Source organism: Pinus tabuliformis, chromosome 8, assembly GCF_031772625.1.
Source record: "Pinus tabuliformis cultivar Carrire ecotype Pingquan chromosome 8, CPIR1, whole genome shotgun sequence".
NCBI lineage: Eukaryota > Viridiplantae > Streptophyta > Pinopsida > Pinales > Pinaceae > Pinus > Pinus tabuliformis.
The window spans coordinates 605451594-605475475 of record NC_142294.1 but is presented as its reverse complement, the minus strand read 5'-3'; the positions used below and the strand labels follow the sequence as shown (position 1 = coordinate 605475475).

The following is a 23882-nucleotide window of genomic DNA, read 5'->3' as shown; positions in this document are numbered from 1 at the left end:
CTTTTTGTCATACACAACATTAAGAAAGAAGAAAAGAAATACTTGCATTGTGCATGTGCATTTTGACAGTTTGCATGTCGATTTAGGGAAAGTGCATTAGTGTGTGCTCCATGATCTGTTTGAAAAGATGATGTCTTTCTTTTCCTTCAGTAGTTAAGGTTTTCATAAGTTGAAAGAATTGAAAAAAGCTTGCTTATCATTCTTAGACTGCATTTAGGAGTTGTATATACATCACGTGGTGATCCATAAAGGCAAACTGCTAAACAAGATCAACCTAAAAAGAACTGAATTTATCTAACAACGCTTTGAAACATAATGAAACACAATAGAGGTCTAGGTAGAGACGTGAACCGGCGTCGTTAAACATAGTGACTGTCGATCTCTACGAAGGTGGGTGATTCCTCCTGAGGGACGATAGCACTAATACGGACTTGTGCCCCCGCGTACCGTCGCGTATATTGGGGGACCCCTATAGGAACAAAGCCTTTATCCATAGGAAGCCGTGTCGACCGCCCTACTAATCGCGATGCAGTGAACACAACATTCACGAAGATCGACCACTCGTACCGTAAAACGTATTCTGTGGTTTCGCGAAAGGTTTGGCACACCCTTGCCTAGAACTCTAGAGTAGTTTCTTTTGGCCTTTTTCAAACTCTATAACTGAAAAAGTCCATCCGAGCATTTGTCACTTCGGGCTCGTTAATACATCGAAGGAGACTAGAGTCATCTTTAGCTTTTTCTCGACTCTTAAAAAGTGAAAAAGCAAGTTGTGTCTAAAGCGTCGTCATAATAAAATTCATTCTAAACGGAACATAATCACCCCTGATTCCTACGTTGATCTTAAGGTTGAGAACATGGAACGCACCGACCAAGGGATTCCACATGATGGGACCCCTAGCCCTTTCTCTTCTTGGGGAGAAGTTGGTGCGCCCCACATGGCCACATTGTCGCTTCCAGGACTGACAATTGGCCTGCCAGTATGGCTATTCTCAACCGCTGTAGTTCAGACCACCACGGTTCCTGAACAGTCGAGTCGACAGTTAGACCAGTCTAGAGCTACCCCCCAACCTTCCACTTCTTATACGCCTTCCTCCGATCCTTCTTCTTCGAAAGGTCAAGCCGCCAAAAGCGGAACTCCCATAGAAAAGAAGAAGGAAAAGAAGAAGAAAGAAAAGAAGCAGAAGGAGCCAAAGGCGCCTGGGGGCAAGCAGAAGGTATCTAACGAAAACCCACACACAGCACGGACCGGGCCCAAATTGCCATGTGTCATATGTAGAGGGAACCACTTCCACAGTGATTGTCCCAGTATTCCCCGGATACTAAGGGACTGGTCCCCTCGTTTGCACGATTCGGAAGCGTCAACCTCTGACAACCAGGTTGAATGCTTACCGTCGACCAACGAAAGTGAAGGTCGCAGACGATGAAGAAGGATAAGGTTCCCCTGCGAACTGTGTGAAGGCTATCACACCCTTCACCGTTGTCCCTTTTTAGACGAGGCAAAGAGAGTTTTGGAAGATCAACCGGTGGCACCGGTGCTACTTCCTCCTGGATATCAAAAACTCGCGCCAAGTCCTTCGTTGGTCGAAAATACAGCTGTCTTGCTCAGAGGGCCAGCTGCAGTGTCAGTCGCTGAAAGTGAACCTACTGAATCCGGACCGGACGAAAGTCCAAAAGTCGAAACGGCAGTTGACCCGGTTCTCCCTTCAGAAGTTTCATCTTCACATACCACAGTCACTGAGGATTCATCTTCAGCTGACACCCCTACGGAAGAGAGTAAGGATGACACCGTCCATATTCTTTTCGTCAACACCGATTCTGATAAACATCAGGGCAATGTGCCCACTCCTTTATCGCAGGAAGGAGCATCGTCAGGATCGTATCCGGCCGTATATTCGGTCCCACCACCAAGCAACCTGGTTGTGTCCTTTGATTGGAACCAACTAGGCAGACCCCGGTTACCAGCCAGTATACCATTTAGAATTATTGTCCAAATATACAAAATGGTCATGGCTGGAACTATCATTGATGAAGGGGCGTCTGTGAGTATCCTGTCCTCTATTGCTTGGAAAGCACTGGGTTGCCCAGCGCTTTTGCCCGAGAGAAGGAATCTCTCGGGTTTTGACAAAGGAACCAGTCGACCATTAGGGATTCTACCTAATGTGCCTATTACACTGAAAGAGAAGGCTGTCAAGATAGATTTGATGGTCGTCCAAGGACCCTTGGATTATAACCTACTCCTTGGACGAGACTACATATATTGCATGGAAGCAATAGTCTCCTCACTCTTTCGAATAATGTGTTTTCCATACGAAGGGAGAATGGTCAAGCTCGTAGACCAACTTTCACTTCCGGGATCACGCATCGCGAATAGCCACATACCTATCCTCAATGGTCTTTTCGATCAAGAAGGGTCTCTACCTCCGGTTCTTCTTCCTGATGAAGGCGAGTGATTCGGGAAAGGAAGGATGGAACCCAGGGGGCATGCATCCTGGTCTGCTCTGGAGGCAAAAAAAAACCTTGGGTGTAAAGTAGAATTTCCGCGGGAGAATATGACTAGTCCGTACCCTGTCCCCTCCTTCATCTTTGTGAATCTTCCTCTGAGCCATCCTCTTCGAAAGGAAGAAGAAGGACAGGAAGGCAAAGAGAGACTGGGAATCTCAGAAGGGGCAGTTAGGATAGGGTTGTTCTGGAATAAGATTCTTTTGTCAAAGTTATGTGTTTGATACAAATGGTCATTCACCTCTGTCTAGATAGGTAGGCTCTACCAAAGAAGGGGATCCGTTTGTGGCAGCAAGTAGGTACCGTCTTTGGGTAAAAGGCCAGCCTCACCCATTAAAACAAATGTTTTAAAGGATAAGTAGGGGCAGCCCCCAAAGAAAGAGATGCTATTTGCTGCAACAAATTGTAACCATCTTTGGATAACCTAATGATAGACATCGCCGAAGAAAGATTCTGTTTAAAAGAATTAACAGAACAATCTTTGGGTAACCAGAAAGAGGTAGGCCTCTCCCGGTAAAACAAATGTTTTACCTGCAAATTGAGGGGTAACCTTGAAATTAGAATTACACCTGGGGGCATGCAAACCTCTTAGAATGCAAGCACAGGCGGCTATTTTGTTTTTTAGTTTTTTAGGTCCTCCCTTTAAACCTGTAGGTCTAACCCGTTAAACTCGTAGGATTAGCCGATACCCAGCTTGCATAAAGAGAGGATATGGAGCATAGCTTCGTGAGATAAAGCTCCTTAAAAAATAGAGATCTCACACGAGACCTTTCTACATTATGACTGGTAAAATCGAGCAGTTTTAGCATAAAGTTCATGCTCGTTAAAAAATAAACGCAAGATCCGAGCAGTTTTAGCACATAGTTCATGCTCGTTAAAAAATAAACATAAGATTGAGCAGTGTTTTGGCGCATTCAAGCTCGTTAAAAAATGAACCCATCTCGGTAAATAACCATTAAGTATGTAACCTGATCAACCATAAAAGCCTTGGTCGTGTTTTGCACCTGCCACCTCCACTTTCATTTGGCCGATCGTTCACCTCCATATGATTGTTTACCCATTTTGAGGAACAGCTGCGAAGAGTGATTTCACCTAGCCATCCTTGTGACACTGCCGTGATTGGAAAATTCCAACCTGTACCTGGAATCAGCTGCTATCCCTGTTCATCACTCGTTCCTCAAAAGACGAGTCTTCTTTAAGCTCTTTTCAACTGACTCGTAAAATATGAAAAGATTGCCGAGTTTTGGCCTTCCAGCTCGTTAAAAGAACCGGAAGAGCTATCCCTCCTCTAGATTTTAATCTTTTTGGGACCTGAGGGATTATTGCACAAAAAGATCGAGCGCTTGTCTAGTTCGGCTCGATAAAACTATCGAACATTCATCCCTTCTGTATTGTTTTATACTTTTTCGGACTTAAGGGATTAGATGACGAAAAAGGACCTCTGGAGTCCACTTTATGTACCCTTTTCAGACTCTCTAAAAATGAAAAGGACCGAGCTGTCTTTGTCGCTGGGCTCGTTAAAAGGGGTGAAAAGCGACAAACTTGTCTGTAGACGAGAACGAGTTTCCCTATCGCTAGGCTCATTAAAAACATAGCGATGGGCTTGCCCGAAGGGCAGGTTATAGATCAAGCATATGTTATCCTCCTCAAGCTTGACAAAAATAAAGAGGTACTGGTCAGAAATGACTGGGGAAAAATTGGGAAGAACCTCAAAGCTTAAAGGTAGCAAGTCGCTCTTGAACATGACACTTTTGCCTCCGTAAATATCGGGTTGGGTTATTATCATTCACCGGTCCCTTCACCATGGTCTCGCCATACCATCCATACATGGGGTAATGCTACCGATCCATCACATCAGTGTCGTTATATGTTCAAGAGATGTCATTCAGAAAGTGTCAACCGGGTCCCATCCACTACCATACATCATCCTTCATCCTTCCATGACCGCCACCCTGAATCATATTTCACAGATCGTTTTCACCATCATCACTAGCTCCGTTCCGTGTCACTGATGTGGGATTCATTAAGGCCCTCCTTTGACGGATCGCTTCTTGTCGACATCAGCTCACTATCCAAGAAGTTGATCTAGGAACACCCCCTCAGTACTTTGAAGCTTGCATGCCTCAATGGCAAGTTTCTCACTTCCGGCGATAGGTATACATTAATGACCTTCGACCGGGGGACTTTGCGTGGTGTTCGACGTCAGATCCTATATTCACACCACGTGAATTGTGCTGTAGTACCTTGAGGGTCATCATCATTATCGGTGATTCCTCCCGCGCTTGTTAACAGTTTACATTATTGACTGGTAATCAAGCGATGTCTTTCCATGTTCGACTTCAAGAAATTCTCACATGGATCGACTTGTACTTAGTGTGAAGATCGGAAGTTTGAAGACCCCGGATCTAGTTTCATCCATCCGGGCTGCGATATATATTCAGGAGATAAAAACATAGACATGTGCAGCAGATGATCATCCTACTAAAAGGATGATAATTTAAAAAGCAGAGAATTATCAGTGTACTATCAGACGATCGTCTGTTTATGTACAGCAAATGTATTTATAAAGCTGAGCATGGGAAATGCCCGCCTCAGCTAGATCATGAAAAGAAAGTATGAAAAATGATGTATTGTATTGTATTTTATTACAGGTCACCTCCCGACGATTGAATGAACTTCGGATCCTCCTAATAAAGCACTTCACCCGATAAACGACCTCATACTTTAGGGGGCAACCGTTATAGACATTTTTGTGCCTCACAGCATGGAGCATGAAATGTCAATAATCTGAGGGATCCAAAGTCCCCAAACATGTTGTTTTTACCCTTAGAGGAACAAGGTCAGCAAACCACAGCTCTGCAAATCAGTCTTCCACTGAAAAAACACTCAAAACAGGTCAATTTTGGATCAAAGCAGCTGCTCCAAAGGGTACCTGCGTTGCATAGCAGGTGCAACAAAGGCTACCTGCGTTGCAAAGCAGGTAGGACAAAGGCTACCTGCGTTGGGCGTAACTGGACATGTGGAGGAATCTTTTTCTCAAAGTGCCAGTGCCCAGGAAGCTTCCAGAAAGGCATGTGATCAAAAGATTCGCCTAATAATGAGTTAAGAGCTTCTAGAACTCCAAGTGGAAGGTAGAAACTCCAAGTGAAGGACTGAAGAACAACTGGAGTTGAAGAGCACAACAAGTCACACATCAACATGACTTGCCTTCACTCCAAAACTCTATATAAGGATCTCATCCCATGGGATCTGAAGGGCGGAATTTAGTGCAAAGAATTGTTATTGGTTTACAGTTGTGAGCATTGGGTGATTGCTTGAGGGAGGTGAAGAAGAGATTTCTCTCCGTCGGGAAGGTGATGCTGGATTGGACCTCGCATGGTTGTATCACCGCCTGAACCTTACTTCCATATATTAATAAAGCATTTGAGGTTCTTCTATTCGCATGTGTTTCAATGATGAATTGTCTTACTTGCGTCTTTGATTTATGCTAATCCTTGAATCATTTATGCATGCCTGCCTCTTGTAGTTTCCTTTTTCTTGTCTTATTTGCATGATCTCGTGTAGTTGGGCCCGTGAAAAGACTTGGAGCTGGGAGCAAGCGGCAAACAAAGGAGATAGGATCGACCATTTGCGCAAGACATCGGTAAGCGGATCTATCCCTTTTATCTCTTGCATGTCATAAAGAAGAAACTTTAGATAGCTTTGCTTTCAACTGTTGCTAAGGAACTGTCACCCTTAGAGTGGGTTAGGATCATTCCGAGTTGGATACTTTCCCCCACAACAGTGGGTTGAATGCTTCAATCCGGATAAGGAAGATCTCAGTTGTGCTCCTGTCTGGATAAGGCTGTATTCGCTCCCTTGGGAATACTGGGAGGAAGATTCCCAAAAAGAAATCGGAAATGCTCTGGGCGAATTCATCAAAGTATTAGAGGAAACAAAATTATGCAGATACACATCATATGCCCGGATCTGTGTCTACATGGACCTCAAGCAAGCCCTGCTAGATACGGTAAGTCTTTTCCATGATGATATTGAATGGATACAGCTGATAGATTATGAGCATGTACCGTTTAGATGCAGGAAATGCCATGTTCTAGGTCATCTCTACAGATATTGTCCTCTAAACAGAAAGCCCCCATCACAAATGGACTCAGACAATCCTACTCCTGATGGGTTTACAAAAGTGGTAAATCGCAGAAGAGGTCATAAGAAATCAATAGCCAATACCAGGAACAACCCAACTAACTCGTCAAAACCCTCAAAGAGCAATAGTTTTGCTGCTCTGGCCAGTGATGATATTCAAGAACCTGAAAACCTACCTCTAAATGACAAGGAAACCAGTAAAGAAAAGCAAGCCGGGGTCTCACCGCAGCCAGGGGGAAGCTTGTTCAGCAAATCGACCCCTCACACCCAAACCAAGCTCCCAGCCTGGAGCTTCCAAGGAATGGAAGTCGACAATCCAGCACCCAGCTCAAAGGCAGTAGAGGAAACAACTGAAGACTACCAAGAGCCCCAACTCATGGAGGAAGACCCTGAGAATATAGATATTGGTGAACTGGACATTCTAGGACTAGAGCAGGCATGCAAAACAAGAAAATTTGATAAAATCCCAGATCAGCAAGTGGACAACCTGGTGGAGGTCCTCAATCGCGCACAAAAAAAATACTCTCTAGGAGTCCAGATTGGTAGTCAATGGGATGGAAAGTTCATTACCAAAGACAGTAAAAAGCGAGGGAGGAAAACCACTCTCGAAAGAACTATCAAGATAGGTGAAGTGTTAGTTGAGTCAGGCAGATATGCCAAGCTGACCAAGTATTTCAACATCAACCCCAACCCTTCTTAATGAAGTTGATATCATGGAACATTAGAGGGCTTAATAGACCAAGGAAAGGCAGGCTTCTAAAAAACATGCTTATGCAGGAAAAACCTAATATTCTCTTTCTGCAAGAAACAAAATGTAACTCGACAGTTTTGGAAAAAATGGCAGCAAAAGCTTGGCCAGGAGGGCTGGTAACGGTTTTTGATGCTCAAGGGGCGTCGGGAGGACTGGCAGTTCTCTGGGATGCGCGAGTAATTCAACTTGACAATATACATGCAAACAAGAACTTCATCCAAGCAATATTTCACATAATCGGCACCAACATCCATGGTCACATGACTAATGTGTATTTCCCTCAGGAAACTATACACAAAGCTGAAATCCTGGACACCTTATCGGAGCTCAACTCAAACAGGTTGCACCCGCTATGGATATTTGGAGGTGACTTTAACATGATTGCAAGACTAGAAGAAAAACAGGGAGGCAGAAACAGAAGCAACAGAGATGGGAACATTCTAAAATACTTCATACAGAATAATTGGTTGATAGATCTACCTTCAAATAATGGCATGTTCACATGGAACAACAAAAGAGAAGGCTCGCAACAGATAGCTTCACGTCTTGATAGATTTTTACTATCAGACAATGCAATTCATTTGGGGGGAGAATTCATTGCTTCCATCCTTCCAATATCGGGCTCTGATCACTGGCCAATAGCTCTGCAGTGGAATCGACCAGGCAACAGCATTCGGCGTCCTTTCCGGTTTGAAGCTTTTTGGTTAACCCATCCGGATTTCAGTGAATTAGTCATATCAACATGGCTCAATTTTAAACCCTCTAATGGCTCTAAGATGTCTATATTCCAGCAGAAACTAAAGCACCTTAAAGGTGAAATCAAGCACTGGAATCATACCTCTTTCGGCAACATTTTTCAAGCATAGAAAGCCCTTAATCAAGAAATGAAGAATGTGTAGCAGAGGATCATAATCGAAGGATGCTCTGAGGACCTAGCAAAACAGGAACAAACTCTTGAGGCCCAAATCCTAGCCAGAGCAAAACATGAGGAAACACTTTGGTGACAGAAATCAAGAGTAAAGTGGCTGAAGGACGGGGAAAAAAACACAAATTTCTTTCGCAGAACCACAATGCAGCACAGAATGAACAACTACATTTCCCACATCAAAAATGAGCAGGGAGCTAGGATTGAGACACACGAAGGCATTGAAGATGAGTTTCTCAGGTACTTCAAACAAGCCCACCAAGAGCCCAACATAGATAGAACGCCTGCTATTGACAAAGTTCTGAGAAACATTCCCAAATTAATCACAGAGGAGCATAATCTTCTCCTTCTTCATCCCACAAGCCTTCAGGAAGTCGAGAATGTTGTGCGTCAGTTGAAAGCAGGAAAAGCACTGGGTCCGGATGGATTCACCTCCAACTTTTTTCACAACTTCTGGGATCTAATCAAAATGGAGGTTTGGCAAGTTGTAGAAGAATCGCGCACTTTAAGATGGATGTACCCAGGGCTGAATGCTACCTTCATTGCTTTAATCCCCAAGGAAGAGGAATCCAATACTCCAGATAAGTACAGACCGATTGCTCTCTGCAACATTATTTATAAGATTGTCTCAAAAGTTATAGCTACCAGATTGAAACCATTGCTCCCTCTCATTATTTCGCCAGAGCAATCTGGTTATGTAGAAGGTCGGCAGATTACGGATGGTATTATTTTAACTCATGAAATAATCCACTCTTTGAAGCAATCAAAGAAACCAGGTATGATGCTTAAAATTGATTTATCCAAAGCTTTTGATAGCTTAAGCTGGGTTTACATTCAAAAAAATTTAAATGCCTTTGGCTTTGCCCCTTCTTGGGTTAGATGGGTTGTGAGTTTATTATCTTCCTCGTTCTTTTCTGTGCTTATCAATGGTATCCCTTCGCCCACTTTTCGTCCCTCCAGGGGTATCAGGCAGGGAGATCCCCTCTCTCCATTCCTTTTTGTTATTATGGCAGAGGGATTGGGTAGAAGCATCAAATCTGCTCTGCACTCCCAGCAGCTCAAGGGCTTATCCTTTCTCAATTCGCCCACTTACTCTCATCAGCAATTTGTAGACGATAACATGCTCTTTGGCCATTCTTTTGTTCAGGAAGCGCGCCTTCTCAAAGCTCGCCTATCGAACTTCTCTGAAGCTTCAGGAGCCCTTATTAATCGAGTCAAGTCTCAAATCTTTTTCTTCAATACCCCGGTCCCTACCCAAAATGCCATAGCCCGCATTCTTGGTTTTACCATAGCCTCTCTTCCTTCTAAATACCTTGGAGCGCCCTTAATGGCCTCGGCTCTCAAGCATTCCTCATGGAAAATCCTGCTAGAAAAGCTAGAGGCGCGTCTCTTCCTTTGGACTCACAGGGCTCTTAACATGGCCAGCAGACTTGTTCTCATTAAAGTTGTTCTTCACTCCATGCCTCTGTATCTCTTTTCAATTTTAGCAGCTCCCAAATGGGTGCTCAAGGAAATAAAGAAGCTCCAACGTAATTTCTTATGGGGCAACTCAGGTCCCAATCGAAAGTGGGCTCTGGTCAAATGGGACAAAGTATGTCTTCCGAAGAAGGCTGGAGGTATTGGTCTTAGGGATCCGGGGCACAGTAATGAAGTCATGGGAGCCAAAATTTGGTGGAGATGGCTCTCAAAACCCAACACTCCCTGGGCCTCCCTATGGACAACCAAATATGCAAACAATAGCCCTATCGAAGAAAGAATTCGAATGTCAGAAGTAAGTACAGGTTCAGTGATTTGGAACTCGGCCATTCAACATAGGAAACTAATACAACAGCATAGCTTCTGGGAAATTAAGAATGGCAATACAGCTAGGTTCTGGGAGGACTCCTGGCAGCAGCTCCCAAAGATCAAGGACATTCTCTCTAACCTTCACTTACCAGAGCAAGATCTGCATGAGCTAGACAAGGTTAGTCAATTCTGGGATCCTTCTTCCTCACAGGGGCACAGACATTGGATTGAGGCTAAACAGATACTACTGCATGGCTCTGAGCAAGCTCAGATCTCTCTCTCCTCCGAATTACAAAAAAGGCAAATCCTCTCCTCAGAAGGAATGGACATTCTAAGATGGGGATATGAAGAGAAGGGCACTTTTACCACAAGGGAAGCATACAATGTAATCATCAAGGACCGGATAATCAAAGATGTCTTATGGAATAAAATCTGGGATTCCTCTAACTGGCCGAAGGTATCCACTTTTCTTTGGCTCCTATGTCACAATAAAATTCTCACTTGGGATAACCTCAGAAAAAGGAATTTTTATGGCCCATCTATATGTCTCAACTGCAAGCAAGCAGAGGAATCAGCTTTACATCTAATGCAGACTTGTCAAATAGGACGAAAGCTGTGGGAAAAGGTTAGCTTCCGCTGCCAAAAAGAAGGCAGAGTTCATGGGGATATTAAAGCTACTGTTCGTAACTGGAGCCAAGCGCCCTACCAAAGCAAACTCCTCAACACTCTTTGGCAGCTTATTCCTGGTCTACTGATGTGGAACATCTGGAAGGAGCGGAATCGCAGGGTTTTCAAGGACCAATCCATGTCTATAGAGCAGATCTGGACTAGGCTACACCAGAACATTAAAGAATCTCTATCCATTAAGCCCTGGTCCCAAGAAGACTTTCCAATGCTGCCGCAGGAACAATCCATCTGGGCCAACTGGAATATTCATCTGAATCAAAAGCCTACATTTAAAGGCAATCCTTCTCTGAATGACCAAATCCCGACAAGATGGATTCCACCACCCAGTAACATGATCCAACTCAATTTCGACGGAGCCTCAAAGGGTAATCCAGGAAAAGCAGGATTTGGGGGAGTCTTCAGAGATCATCACGGTACACCTTTACTGCTCTTTCTCGGATCAAAAGGTTGGGACTCTAACAACTCAGCGGAACTGGAAGGATTATGGCGAGGTCTCATCTTAGCTCAGGACAGAGGATTTTTCCCACTCATCATTGAAGGGGACTTGCAAATCATCATAAACATGGTTACAAAAATCATGCAGGGTACTCCCACACACAAGGTCAGCAGCAGTTGGAGAATGGCTCAAAGACTTGAGCTAATTGACAAATGGCTTTCTCAACACAGAGCAATTTCATTCAAACACACGAGGCGAGAAGGAAACAAGCTGGCTGATTTTCTAGCTAATATAGGAGTGGAATGTGGGTTAGATTTCTTTGCAGGTTCGCTCTCCAGCATTGCCTCAGAGGATCAGCTCTTAAACTTCCATAACATTGTGAAGAATGATATGAACCAGGAAGAAGATACACACCCGGATGCGGGTGTCCTCGAGGTTCATTTAAGGCAGATTAACTCTCCGCCGGCAGCTGTCTCTGCACCTGGCAATCTGGCGCAACTCCCACAAACCCACCGCGACTGATATGAATGCTAAGGGGTACAGAATGATGGTTAAGCATTCGACAATGAATGCGTGCCCAGTTCGAGATCCCGCGCAGGTTGTTTTATCCATGGCTCGGCTTCTGGTTTCTGCTATCGCTCTCCTCGGCTCCTTCCATGTCCGTCTGCTTTTTTTCCCGCACCCCTGTTTCGCTCTGGCCGCTTGGGGGTTCATCCGGAATCTGGTTTCGGCCTGGTTCGCCCACTCTCAGCCCTATTCTATCTGGTCCTGCTTAATACCCTTCCTAGGTCTCTCTGTTAGTTTGAAAATGGTGCGACGTCGTGGTGTTTCTCGCCGTGGAGGCACCAGTGGCAATCGTGGTCGCACTTCTCAGTCTGCCCCCCAAAATATAGTTCCACTGGCCTCAGCCTCCCCGTCCTCTCCACCTTCTGATCATGGCAGGCCCTTCCCGCACAATTCCTTCCAAACCACCCGTTTCAAATTTCACAGTAGGCTCAATAAACCCGTTCTGTCAGCCAGCATTACAGTGATCCTAGCTGAGGAGGAGGATAAGCCCAACAACTCTGTTCATACCACTACGTCTCAGTCTCAGGAAGATAGCGTTCTTCAGGGAGACGTGGCTGGTGTCGTGTTCAATGGTGACAATGTGCAGGAAGAGGGGAATGCGCCTGAAGCTCCTCAGCCTCCAGTGGACTCTACACAGCGCAATTTGCCTGCGGTCGAGCCAGAGCACCCTCCCAGTGGCATTCTGAATTTGGAAACTCCTCCAGGTGGCGGCGACATGGGAGATGAAGACAACGCTGTCGTCACGTGGATGGGCTCTCCTAGCCAGGTGGAAAGGGACGCTCTGGACTCTCAGAAACATGCTTGATGTCTTCGGTACAATGCACACTGCTGGCAGTCTCTCTTCTGGTCTTTTTATCTTTCTGTTATGCTTCTCTGGATAATGGTAATTCTGTTTTGTTTCAACTCCTGGTTTGGTAACGATACTCGCCATTATAGTATAATGAATTGTATCAGGTCATGGCTCAGAAAGCTATTGTTTTTGTCAAATTTTGTATATGGCTATCAAGGCAGAATGATTATCAGCAAAGCCATAGTCTTCGATAGTTTTGCAGTGATGATCACAGCTTTGGTTCACACTTTTGTCTGTAAGGGATTTGAAAAATATGTCTTAAGTTTTCTCAATCCCGAGATTGTTGTCACTAGGGTTTATCTCTATCAGGATATCTGGTTGAGGGATGGCTTCAGCCCCCTCTGAGGTCTTGACCTCTCTGTACATATATTTTTCTCTTTTTTAATAGAAGTAGCCTTTACGCAAGAAAAAAAAAAAAAGTTTTCCTTATATTTTTTAATCTAAAAATTACTTGTATTTTAAAAAAATTTCAACATAAGTCTTTTTTAATTTAACTTTACCTAATGTTATGTGACAACATCTTCCTCATATTTTTTTGTAAAACACCTTTGGGTGTAATAAAAGTGTGTCAAAGGAAGAACTAGACCTTTATCACAATGAATGTTGAGAAAGAATCTTGACAAAATCATAACTTTCCAAGGCCTAATTAACTTTTGGCAAAATAATCTAGTGGGATGATTGAGTGGTTGGTACAAATGGATGTTATCACCTCCTCTTGGTTTCAAAACTCACGCGGTACATCTTTGACCCCTTCTAATAAGACTCAAGGAGTATGCTCCCCTACCCTTGTGGAGTCTCCAAGATTACTCCAACGAGTTAACCTAAAAAAAGGAAAAATGTGATTCATAAATGTTAATATCAATATTTTTTAAAATGGCTTTAAATTCCTTTAAATTTAATAAAAAAATATGTGTTTTTTTTTTTTTCAAATTTCCATTATAATCTTAACATCTAAGAAACAATTATACCCCATCCTTAATATCCATCCCAATCCCTTCTAGTTATCCTTTGCCTCTGTATCCACCCCAATCCCTATCAACTCCCCTTAGGTAAGCTAATTATTAAGCTACTATAGGAAATATGCTTTGAGGAATGGACTCTCTCTTACATTAGAGACCTGAAATGTCTTGTATGACCCCTTTACCCAAACAAGAGAAAGTGAAATGTCCTATATGTCTTGTTTACCCAAACAAAACAATAACTTTTTTTCAAATATACATTATAATCTTAACATCTAAGAAACAATTATACCTATCCTTAATATCCATCCCAATCCCTTCTAGCTACCCTTTGGCTCTATATCCACCCATCGCTTCCAATTCTCCTTTCCCCAACTTGGTGGGTAAATTAATTATTAAGTTGTTGAATTTAAGCTTCTGTGATCCATATCAAGTTTTTTGAGAATATTTTTCGGCGTAAATCACATTCCAATGCATTTGTCGACGCATTTCGAACCAACTAGTGTGGTTCATATGCCTTGAGAAATAGAACTCTCTTACATTAGTGGCTTGAAATGTCTTGTATGACCCCTTTACCCAAACAAAAGAAAATAAAATGTCGTGTATGCCCCGTTTACCCAAACAAGAGAACAACACGAATGAAGAAGCCATTTTTCATAGAAATAAAAATTCTTACAACTCGTGGTTACTCATGCAAAATGAGTAGGGTAGGCTACACATTCAAAATCCATCCATTTTACTTTCAAAGCTTTGAATAAGATTTCACTTTCTTGATCATTACACTTTGCTCTTAAAAAAAATTAATAGACAAGTTATTCTTTCCCTTTTGACTATGCGTATGTGTTAATTATTATATAATTATTATTATTTCAATTTAATTAATAAATGAATTATTTCTTTAACTTTTTAGTTATGAAATGTTTTTAAGTTATGAAATGGTTTTTTTATAGGTAAAATATATATCGTTTATTTTATTTTCAATTTATATGTACATTTTTTTAAGCTAAAATAAATTATTTTCTATTTCATTATAATAAAAATAAAAATAAACATATTTCTTAAATTTTAATTAAATCATTATAAATAAAATATCAATAATATTATTGGCATTTTAATTATTGTTAATATTATAATTTAGTATAAAAGAAATGTGAAATTCTTTACAGTTTATATATATCATTTTAGTCAAAAATTGACTAGTGAAAAGTGTTTTATCTTAACATTTTATTAGTGTGTTGTCTAAAATGAAAGAAATTCCTAATTCTTTTCATGATATGATTGAAGAAGCCAGTGCACATGAGTGCATGATGTGGCGGCGGGGCAGTCGGTTTGCACGCTCCCCGGCCATGTTCGAGTCCAGTTTGCACGCTCCCCTGCTGTGTTCGAGTCCGGTTTGCACGCTCTCCGGCTGTGTTCGAGTCCTGTGGTGCTGTGCGCTGCAGTGTATTTGATTCCACCTTGATATGTACCGCTGCGGCTGCAGCATATTAATGTGAATCCCAATGTGACGGCTGTCAGTTACGTATAGTTCTGACACGTATATGTAAAGAAAAGAAGGCCCATATATTCTTTTAAGGGGAACTAGCCCCTCCCATTTTAAAATGAATGAAGAAGCCAAAATATATCCATATAAAATTGATAAAAAACTAGAATATTTATTTCAGAAAGATAGAATTTTTTGAAATACGAACCTGTCCTTCTAAAAAAATTAAGCATCAAAATATTTTATCCCATTTCTATTAAAATTAATCTAAGCTAATCAATTTATTTAAATTACCATTCCAAGAATTTAAGCCAATTTGGAGCAGATTAAAATATTTAAATCATATTTTTTAAAAGCGATTACAGTGTCGCGATTTCAACTGTTCCTGCTTTCGATCAAAATCACACCTTAAAAGAATATAAAGATATTATTGGCAAAGAAAAAGGTAAAGTTATTCGTTGCCGTTCCGCAGAACAATCGATAATGTGAGCATAAAGAGGCATCAGAGTGAAGAACAGGGTGAGCAAAACAGAGGAAACGAAACTTAGCTGAAGCTTTTGTCACGCGGATTGGCATATCAAAGCGGAGAATCACAAAGCAAGATGCACGTGAGTGTCAAATATGGTCCTAGAAAAACTGGATAATCAGAGAACCCCCAAAATTTTGCAGTTGCAGAGGTCTGTTTGGTTGAAAAATCTCAGATTGTGGGCAAGGAAGATGACATTGGTATTATTTCTGCATTTGCACGGATATTGCAATATTGCTTGGGTTAAGAGCAGTTGCCGTTGCTGGGATGGGAGGAGTGGGGAAGAATCTCATGGTCGAAACTCCCCAAGAATGTTTCGACCATTTAGTTTGGCTGGCAATATGTCACAAACTCGCGGGTGCCGCTCATTGCTGAAGCTACGGAAGCTTTTAAACCGAGTGGGGTTGTTCTTACCAACAAAAGAAGGCCCATTGGCCGATTCCCACGGTATTAGGTTTGAGTGGCCAGTGAGAGTGTGGCTTTACGCCAAGTCAATTCAGTGTCCTGCAGCTCAATGCATATCGTGTGTGCACAATGCCTAATGGAACTCTTATGCTCCGCTCAATGAACCCTGCAACTCAATCGAATTAAGAGCTGTGAAGTGTCATATATTCACAATGAGCAATAGCCGGAGGCGCAAAAAGCCATAGCATAGAAGATGCAACTTTGGTGCCTTGCCAGCAGTCGGGCCAAGAAGAGACAGAGAAGACTTCTTTTATGAATGACATAATTCCAATATTAATTACAGAGGCCTAGACAAAATTTCTGATCCGACACAGCCACGCTTGTCACATAATAAAATGTGAGTTGAATAGTTTCAATACCTTTAGGGTTTCTGGAAGGAACACATTCTTAGAAATTGTATGGTTATAAAAAAGTATTCCCATCAATGGAGGATGAAGAAATACTAGTACCGCTGAAGTATTTGTGAATGGATATATCATTTGCGTACTGTGTAGAGAGTTTCACTTTTTATTATGCATATCTGTTATTGGTTTGTATATGTTATCATTGAATTCAAATCTCACTTTTATACATTTTTATCTTTTCATTACTTTTCTGCTAAATTTTCCATTGGTCTTTAGGAACCAGCCCAATGTATAATATTCAAAGGGTTTGTGAATTTCTCAATTATTTTGCCATTTCATGATTCTCTGTACCTTCCCTTTTCCGGGGTGGAAATCATTGGTTCGCATTGAACTCTAGGCTTGGTTTAAAGTTAGATATTTAAAATATTCACCTTTTCTATTCATTCTTTTTTTTTAAATTCCTGTCAAATCTTATTTATTTATTTATATTGATACCAGTTCCATACCAGATCTGTCTTGCTAAAACTAAATTAGCCCTTGACTAAAAATAAAAATTAGACTATAAAATATGCAGGTATCCTCTCAGTAATCATCCAAACTGTAGTCACATCTTACTCAATATTCAATTATATGACTGACTGAATTCAAAAACCAAAAAGCAAGGGACTGCAAAACTAAAAATGCCAGGAGTGCAACTAAACTTTAAACGTATTCACCCTGTGTAATCATTCATGCTTTAAACACATTTATTTTGCCTTCTTACTTTAAACACATTTATTTTGCAGCCATAGCCATAGTCATTCTATTTAGGTAACAACAGTCTTTGTTACATTCTAATGAGTATCAATATTTCATACCAACAACAAATTTGTTTACAAACAATTTTATATTTTACTTTTTCTGTGTACTAAGTACTGTGTCTGGGTACTCATAGAGTCTATCTGCTTAGAGCTGAGAATGTTCTTCGTCATTGTAACTTTTGAACCATTTTCTCAATAATATAATAATTTTCAATCCCTTTAAAGAAATGTTCACCCCACCTATCTAGGAAAGTCTGTTTTCAATCGTTTATCTGTCCAAACAAAAATGACTGTTCAACTACAAGTTGGTTAAAGCAGATCTCACCATATGCAACACTCGTAGTCTGGTTCAAGATGCATATATTACTTTACTATAGATAATTGTTAAGTATTATGCTGAAAACAACTGTCTTTTGAGAAGATATCTGATGCCGAACCAAGCTGTTGTGTGCGTCTAAACGTCCCTCTAGTCAAATCTACAAGTCATCATTCTCATGGTTTATATTTCGTAGAAACCGCTGACTTGATTTGATCTTCAATGTTGCTGCAGAGATGTCTCTTTAAATTATTTATATGGAGACATTCCCTTTTCAATATCGAAGTTGAAACAACTATAACAACTGTAAGTATCCTAACATTCTGCACTTGCTCGCTATTGTAAAGAATTTAGCTTAATTTGTAGATGTTTTTGTATTTTGCCCTGTCTTAGAAGGGAGTGAAAGCTCCTTTTGACACATTGATCAAATTTACAGGATTGTGAAGAATAACCAGTTAATGGGGCCTATACCTTCAACGTTGTCTCAGATTCCAAACTTGAAGAAAATGTAGGTTGGGAATACTATTTTGGATTCTACTCTCTTTGCTGCCCTTTACTTGTCAAAGAACTGCATAGGATGTGTAAACTCTGGATTCTGGAGGAGTATCATTTAACAATGCTTTTGCATTTTTTAGGGATTTTGCAGACAATCAATTAAGTGGGGAGATCCCCAGGCTTATCTATTGGAATGAAGTTTTGCAATATTTGTAAGAGTCTGGGTTCTTTATGAGTTTTCCTGGGCTTATCGTTCTCTCACTAAGCAAAATTTGTTTTTATTTTCCTGTTAAGGTTTGGAAGAAGCATTTGTGTTAATAGTACTGTTCTTAGGTTTGCAAACTAAATTTGGCGCCCATTCTTTTTGAAATGGGCATATTGTTATCGTTTCCAGGGGGTGCGCAACAACTTCTTAGTTGGGACTCTTTCCCCTGACATGTGTCAATTGACAGGATTGTGGTTCTTGTAAGTCACAATACTTCTGTCTTGTGGAGTAGATGCAGAATTTTTTAAAGCTTTCTTTCATCGAATTAATTCTGCATATGAAACCCATCAAAACTCGCGGTCACAGAGAATTTATCTTTAAATTTATGTATCTCGATGCAGCGTTTTCAGTGCATTAACAAATTTTACCTGAAGGATTCTTCGTGGTAGCTTAAATGTTACTAAATAGTTGATCTCTGTCATGCAGTGATGTGCGAGGCAACAACTTGTCGGGGACCATTCCTGAGAATATTGGCAACTGTACAAGCTATGCAGTTTTGTATGTTTTCTGATTTGCCTAACTGGATTTTAAATGAACAAACGGGTGTAAATGTATGGTTTGATGCAAGACTCGTGATCTCAATTACTTACTGAATTGGGGCTGGTATTCTTATCAGGGACTTATCATACAATCAACTTACCGCAGAGATCCCCTTCAAAATTGGGTTTCTACAAGTGGCTACTCTGTAAGTGGAGATATTTCTAGGACTGAACTGTGTTCTAGCATCAGGAATTTTGTGTTGAATAGGCAGGGATATGAGATTATGCAGGTTGTCTAAGTAATGCAATTCATTGCATGGTATGCACTATTCAACCGACATCATTAATTTGGTTGCTTTAGTTGTCCTACCCTAATTTTAAAGTGGTTATCCTAGGTCATTACAAGGAAACAAGGTGACCGGAAGGATACCTGAAGTAATTGGTCTCATGCAGGCTCTTACTGTTCTGTAAGTACAGTGTTTTCTGGATCTCAACTTGTCCAAAATTTTCCTGTGATCGGATTAAAGTATAATCTCTTACATTTAATTGCATGGAAGCCTAGATCAATAAGAATCCATAATGATTTTGGATATTTTCAATATACTTCTTCTGCAGAATCAATCAATATTCCTTCATTCATTGATAAATGTTTTGTGACCTTTGGCAAAAACTTGATTATGTAATTATGGTGTAAGCTTTAGTGTACTGATACAATTAATATTTATTACAGGGATTTGAGTGATAATCATCTTTACTGGAACAATTCATCCGATTCTAGGCAACTTGACTTACACTGATAAACTGTGAGTTGCTTGCATAGTTAATGCTCGAATTGTTCCCATCTGGGTTTGTGAAAGTCCATTACTTTTTGACTATAAATTTCCTTTATGTTCAATTTTCAAGAAGCTGATTCTCTTGTACTTTCTTTTGCACTACTCAGATATTTACACAGTAATAATCTCACGGGATCTTTTCCGCCAGAATTGGGGAACATGACAAAGCTGGGATACCTGTAAGAGATTCCAATCACATATTTTGTGATGATTGATATGTAAGAAATGGAAACTGGACGTGCATGATAAGAAATAGCTCTTTGATAGTCAACGGTTGTATGCATATGCAGGCAGCTAAATGACAATCAGCTGACTGGGCAAATTCCACCTGAGCTGGGGAATTTGGAACAGTTGTTCGAATTGTAAGTTTGTGTCCAAACCTTTTTCTAGAAAGTGGAGATAAAAATGATAGAAATATCTTGAAACCTCCCATACACTAAACATTAATCTATGATATCTTTTGGATTCTTGCTGTAAGTATTTAACATTCCAAGGTTGTATTTTTTTTGAGACAGAAATCTTGCCAGAAATCAACTTGAAGGTCCGATCCCAGAGAATATTAGTTCATGTGTTGCTCTCATTTTCTTGTAAGTGATATAATCTTCAAGCCAAGTGATGAATTTGCGGAGCATAATTTCCCACTGGCTAACAATGTTAATGCTGTGCCTTCATTGTCCTTTGTCCTATAGCAATATGCATGGCAACCGTTTGAATGGAACTATTCCTTTGGAATTTCAAAAACTTAAAAGGCTAACTTATCTGTAAGTAATCCTGGGCCATATTCTAAATTGACCTATAACATAATGAGTTGTTGAATTGCATTAAGCATATTCAATGTGACTAACGGATAACGTTGCTGCTTTTACAGAAATCTGTCCTCCAACAATATCACGGGAACAATTCGTGTAGAGCTGGGGCATATTATAAATTTAGACAGATTGTGAGTTTTAGTTATTCTAGTGTCTTGGTACATTCATCTTGATGGCCAGATGCCCAGTGAGAAGACCGTTGGTCGCGGAGATGATGCCTTCAACACTTTCTTCAGCAAAACTAGAGTCGAAAGCATGTCCCCCCTGCTGTATTTGTAGATCTGGAGCCGATTTTCATTGACGAGTAACCTGTAAGCTGGCCAGCAGATGCCAACAGATGTTCAGCTTGTTGGAACCAGTTGAACATCGTAATAGAGATGGCGAACAATTGCGGACGGCTCGGCCAGTGGAATATTTGTTGCATCATCATCAAGGGGTATGAATTCCAAAGAACCTGTTGATGGAAATTCCCAAGCAAAATTCTGTGAAATGAAAAATCTATTGAGACCATTGGGCATGTCTATTTATGACGGAAGTATGTGACTCGAACAAGAGATGTCATATCTCTAATATTGCAAGAATTTTTAGACCATGAACTCAAATTCATTGAAATGCAGTAGCATAATAGTGAATTGTAAAAATTAAAGATTCAATGTGGGTAGTCACTAAATGAAGTAAATTATTACAGGATTGGATTAACTGACCCACTAAATGAAGTAAATTATTACAGTATTGGATTAACTGATGAACTGGTGGAGTTCTTGGGATTAGCGTAGCCCTAAAAGCATGCCACGAGTTTCAGGAAATGGTGTTCTTATTTAATTATATTCAGGGCATGAGAAGGATGCATTGTTTAATAGGGTTCCAGAGGGTTCCAGAGCTGATCGTGATTATTTGAGGGAAATTCCTCTTTTACTTGCCTCTATATTACATTTCAATTACATTTCAACTTTTTTACTTGTCTCTATATTACATTTCAATTACATTTCAACTTTTTCTGTGGAGTGAAATCTTGTAACAACAGTCTGATCCTCAACAATGTCAAAGCTCTAGATATTTTTGTTCTTTTCCATGGATGAGCAAACACAACTTTTCCTTGTGAATAATATGCTCTTCATTGCTCTTCATTAATTTGTTCATAGTTTATCTTCTATTGTCTGGAATATCCGCCATGAATGACCAAAATGTAGAAGAGTTGTGCCCCATACAAAATAATACTCTGTAATTTGATTTTGTATTTGAAATTTACTGTAAGAGGAAATCTATGGAAATTTGAAAACAATATTTTGATTATTTTATCAAACAATAGAAAGCGTTTAAAAGGGTAATTGCACAATGATCCAGTCCAAGAAAACACGGTTTTCCACAAAACAATTAACTCTTCTAGAAAAATTCAACAATTCCAATTTAATAATCCTATCGGCCTCTCTTTGTACCTTTTGGGACAATTGCTAGTATAATAATTTTCAATGTTGATAGTTTTGGTAGTTGCTGATTTACTTTTAAATAATGTGTATAAGTTCCCTGGCCAACCCCATTCTATAATCTGTGATAGAGATCCCAAGTTTATTGATCACTGTTGGTAAGAATTATTCAAATTAATAAGGGTCACTATGGGTATTGCATAGAAAAATGAGATTTAATTTTGTTAATATATTTCAGAAATTTTAGTTTATGAATTTTTTATTATCTTTTTTCCTAACTATTTTATTAGCCTTTGCCAAGGCAGGACTCTTACAATGACCATTATTAATTTAGTATTGACCCATGTAAGTTGTAATATTTAATTTTGAAAAAATCAATGTTTATTTTATATATATATATATATATTTTTTGTTTTTTTTTTTCTATAATTGAAGGTGCAGCTTTTGCACAAAACAATGCCATGTGGATAACTTTCTCATATCTTTTTTTCATAATTTCTGGACACAGTTGCAATATTTATGCCATAATTTTTAGATATGTATGCAGTGGTTTTTTATTATTAAGATTCATAAAAAAACCACCCAAAATTAAAACCCTTGAAAATAGTTCATATTCACTTAAATAACATATTTAACATCACCTACCACCCACCATAATTTAAAAAAATGTTTACATAAAAAATGGATAGGAACAATATGTAAAAGAATATATTTACAAGGACTTACTAACCATCCGTATTTATGTGTGTTTCAGAGCTTTAATGAATATGAGTAAAAATGTAAATAGACAGAAATTTATGCAAGTCATTGCTCCTTAGTAGGCAACTAATTTTTCCACTTCATATATTAATTTGCAATTTTGTTGAAAGCATAATTTGTAACTTGTGTGGCAGGAACAAAACTTCCCTACAACACTTATTACCTTAATCATCAACATATATCAACATATCATTCTAAAATATTAATAAAATTAACATTTGTCTCATCTCATTCAATTTTACAATCTTTCCATTACCCTGTATCTAAAATATTATTTAACAATAACAACCTTTATATCGATCTTTTTATTAGATTGATCACTATAAATATAGATCAAAATATATTTGTAATATCACATATATTATGTGTGCAACTTCATTGAATCATTCCTATATAATATTTTTTAATATATCTCTATTCATAAGATTTAACAAATTGGAGATTAAGAACGAAGTTGTTAACCTATGGACAATGTTCTTGATATTGAAAGTTTTTCAATGGGAGAAGTGTCACCTCAATTGGAGTTAGCATGTGAAAGTTTTTCTTAGGTAATTTTGTTTACCAAGAGGATACTAATTAGATGTTAAGTCATATTACTTGCACTTTTGGAATTAATATCATGTGGAATTTTAAGAAAATTGTATAGGGGTAAATTATAATTTTGGTTAGGAGTTGGCACATGTAAAAATTCTAATCCTAATTCTAGATAGATGTGAAGGGGTTTCTTTATTGATGCATTTTTCTAGTTTCATAGTTGAATACAACATTTGGCCAGTGAATAAAAGAAGTAAAGTATCTTCTATTAATCATTTGCCACAATAACTATGGAAACTCCATAGTGATTACCATTTTCTTTATATTTGTATCACAATACGTAGGCCTCACCTTGTAGATAGTCTAAATTCCTACACTGATTTTCATAGAGTACATCTTATATTTAATATGTGGATAATATGTGAGTAGTGTGACTAACTTCGCATATTTTATATCAATTTCAATCTATTTCATAATTTTATGCAGTAAACTAGTAATATTAATATAAAACTGGAAAATTAAAATAATATATAATAAAAGATTTCAAAATATTGTAAGATTTATTGTGACTCAACAACATTTTACAAATCAAGATAAAACAACATTTTCTTTTAAGTACTCAATATTAAAAATTTATTTGGAATAAAAAATCTTAATTTACTTTTAAGGATGATAGCATTGAGCTAGGTTACACTTTTTGGCAAGAGAGGGCGAGTTTAGGTGAAAAAAGAGAGGGCTTGATCAAGTA

At 39.4% G+C, this 23882-nt stretch overlaps 2 protein-coding genes across 5 annotated transcripts; both read left to right on the top strand.

The window, feature by feature from the left end:
• The first annotated feature begins 7479 nt into the window (after positions 1-7479).
• Positions 7480-8259, top strand: LOC149236950 (uncharacterized). Its single transcript, XM_089369085.1, has one exon. The coding sequence runs from the start codon at positions 7480-7482 to the stop codon at positions 8257-8259; it is 780 nt and encodes a 259-aa protein (XP_089225211.1).
• Positions 8260-15511: 7252 nt separating this feature from the next.
• Positions 15512-21134, top strand: LOC149236949 (uncharacterized). 4 transcript variants are annotated; one of them, XM_089372544.1, is made up of 12 exons: positions 15512-16413; positions 17771-17842; positions 17973-18044; positions 18172-18243; positions 18723-18794; positions 18913-18981; positions 19171-19242; positions 19506-19578; positions 19716-19787; positions 19899-19970; positions 20124-20369; positions 20477-20543. In XM_089372544.1, the coding sequence occupies exons 3-8, from the start codon at positions 17995-17997 to the stop codon at positions 19570-19572; spliced, it is 402 nt and encodes a 133-aa protein (XP_089228670.1). In that variant the 5' UTR covers positions 15512-16413; positions 17771-17842; positions 17973-17994; the 3' UTR covers positions 19573-19578; positions 19716-19787; positions 19899-19970; positions 20124-20369; positions 20477-20543. The 4 variants fall into 4 exon arrangements, with proteins under 4 accessions (XP_089228670.1, XP_089228671.1, XP_089228672.1 ...); XM_089372545.1 differs by lacking the exons at positions 15512-16413; positions 17771-17842 and adding an exon at positions 18448-18496; XM_089372546.1 differs by lacking the exons at positions 15512-16413; positions 17771-17842; positions 17973-18044 and having other exon boundaries at positions 18723-19242; positions 20124-20195; positions 20298-20369; positions 20477-21134.
• The last annotated feature ends 2748 nt before the right edge of the window (positions 21135-23882 follow it).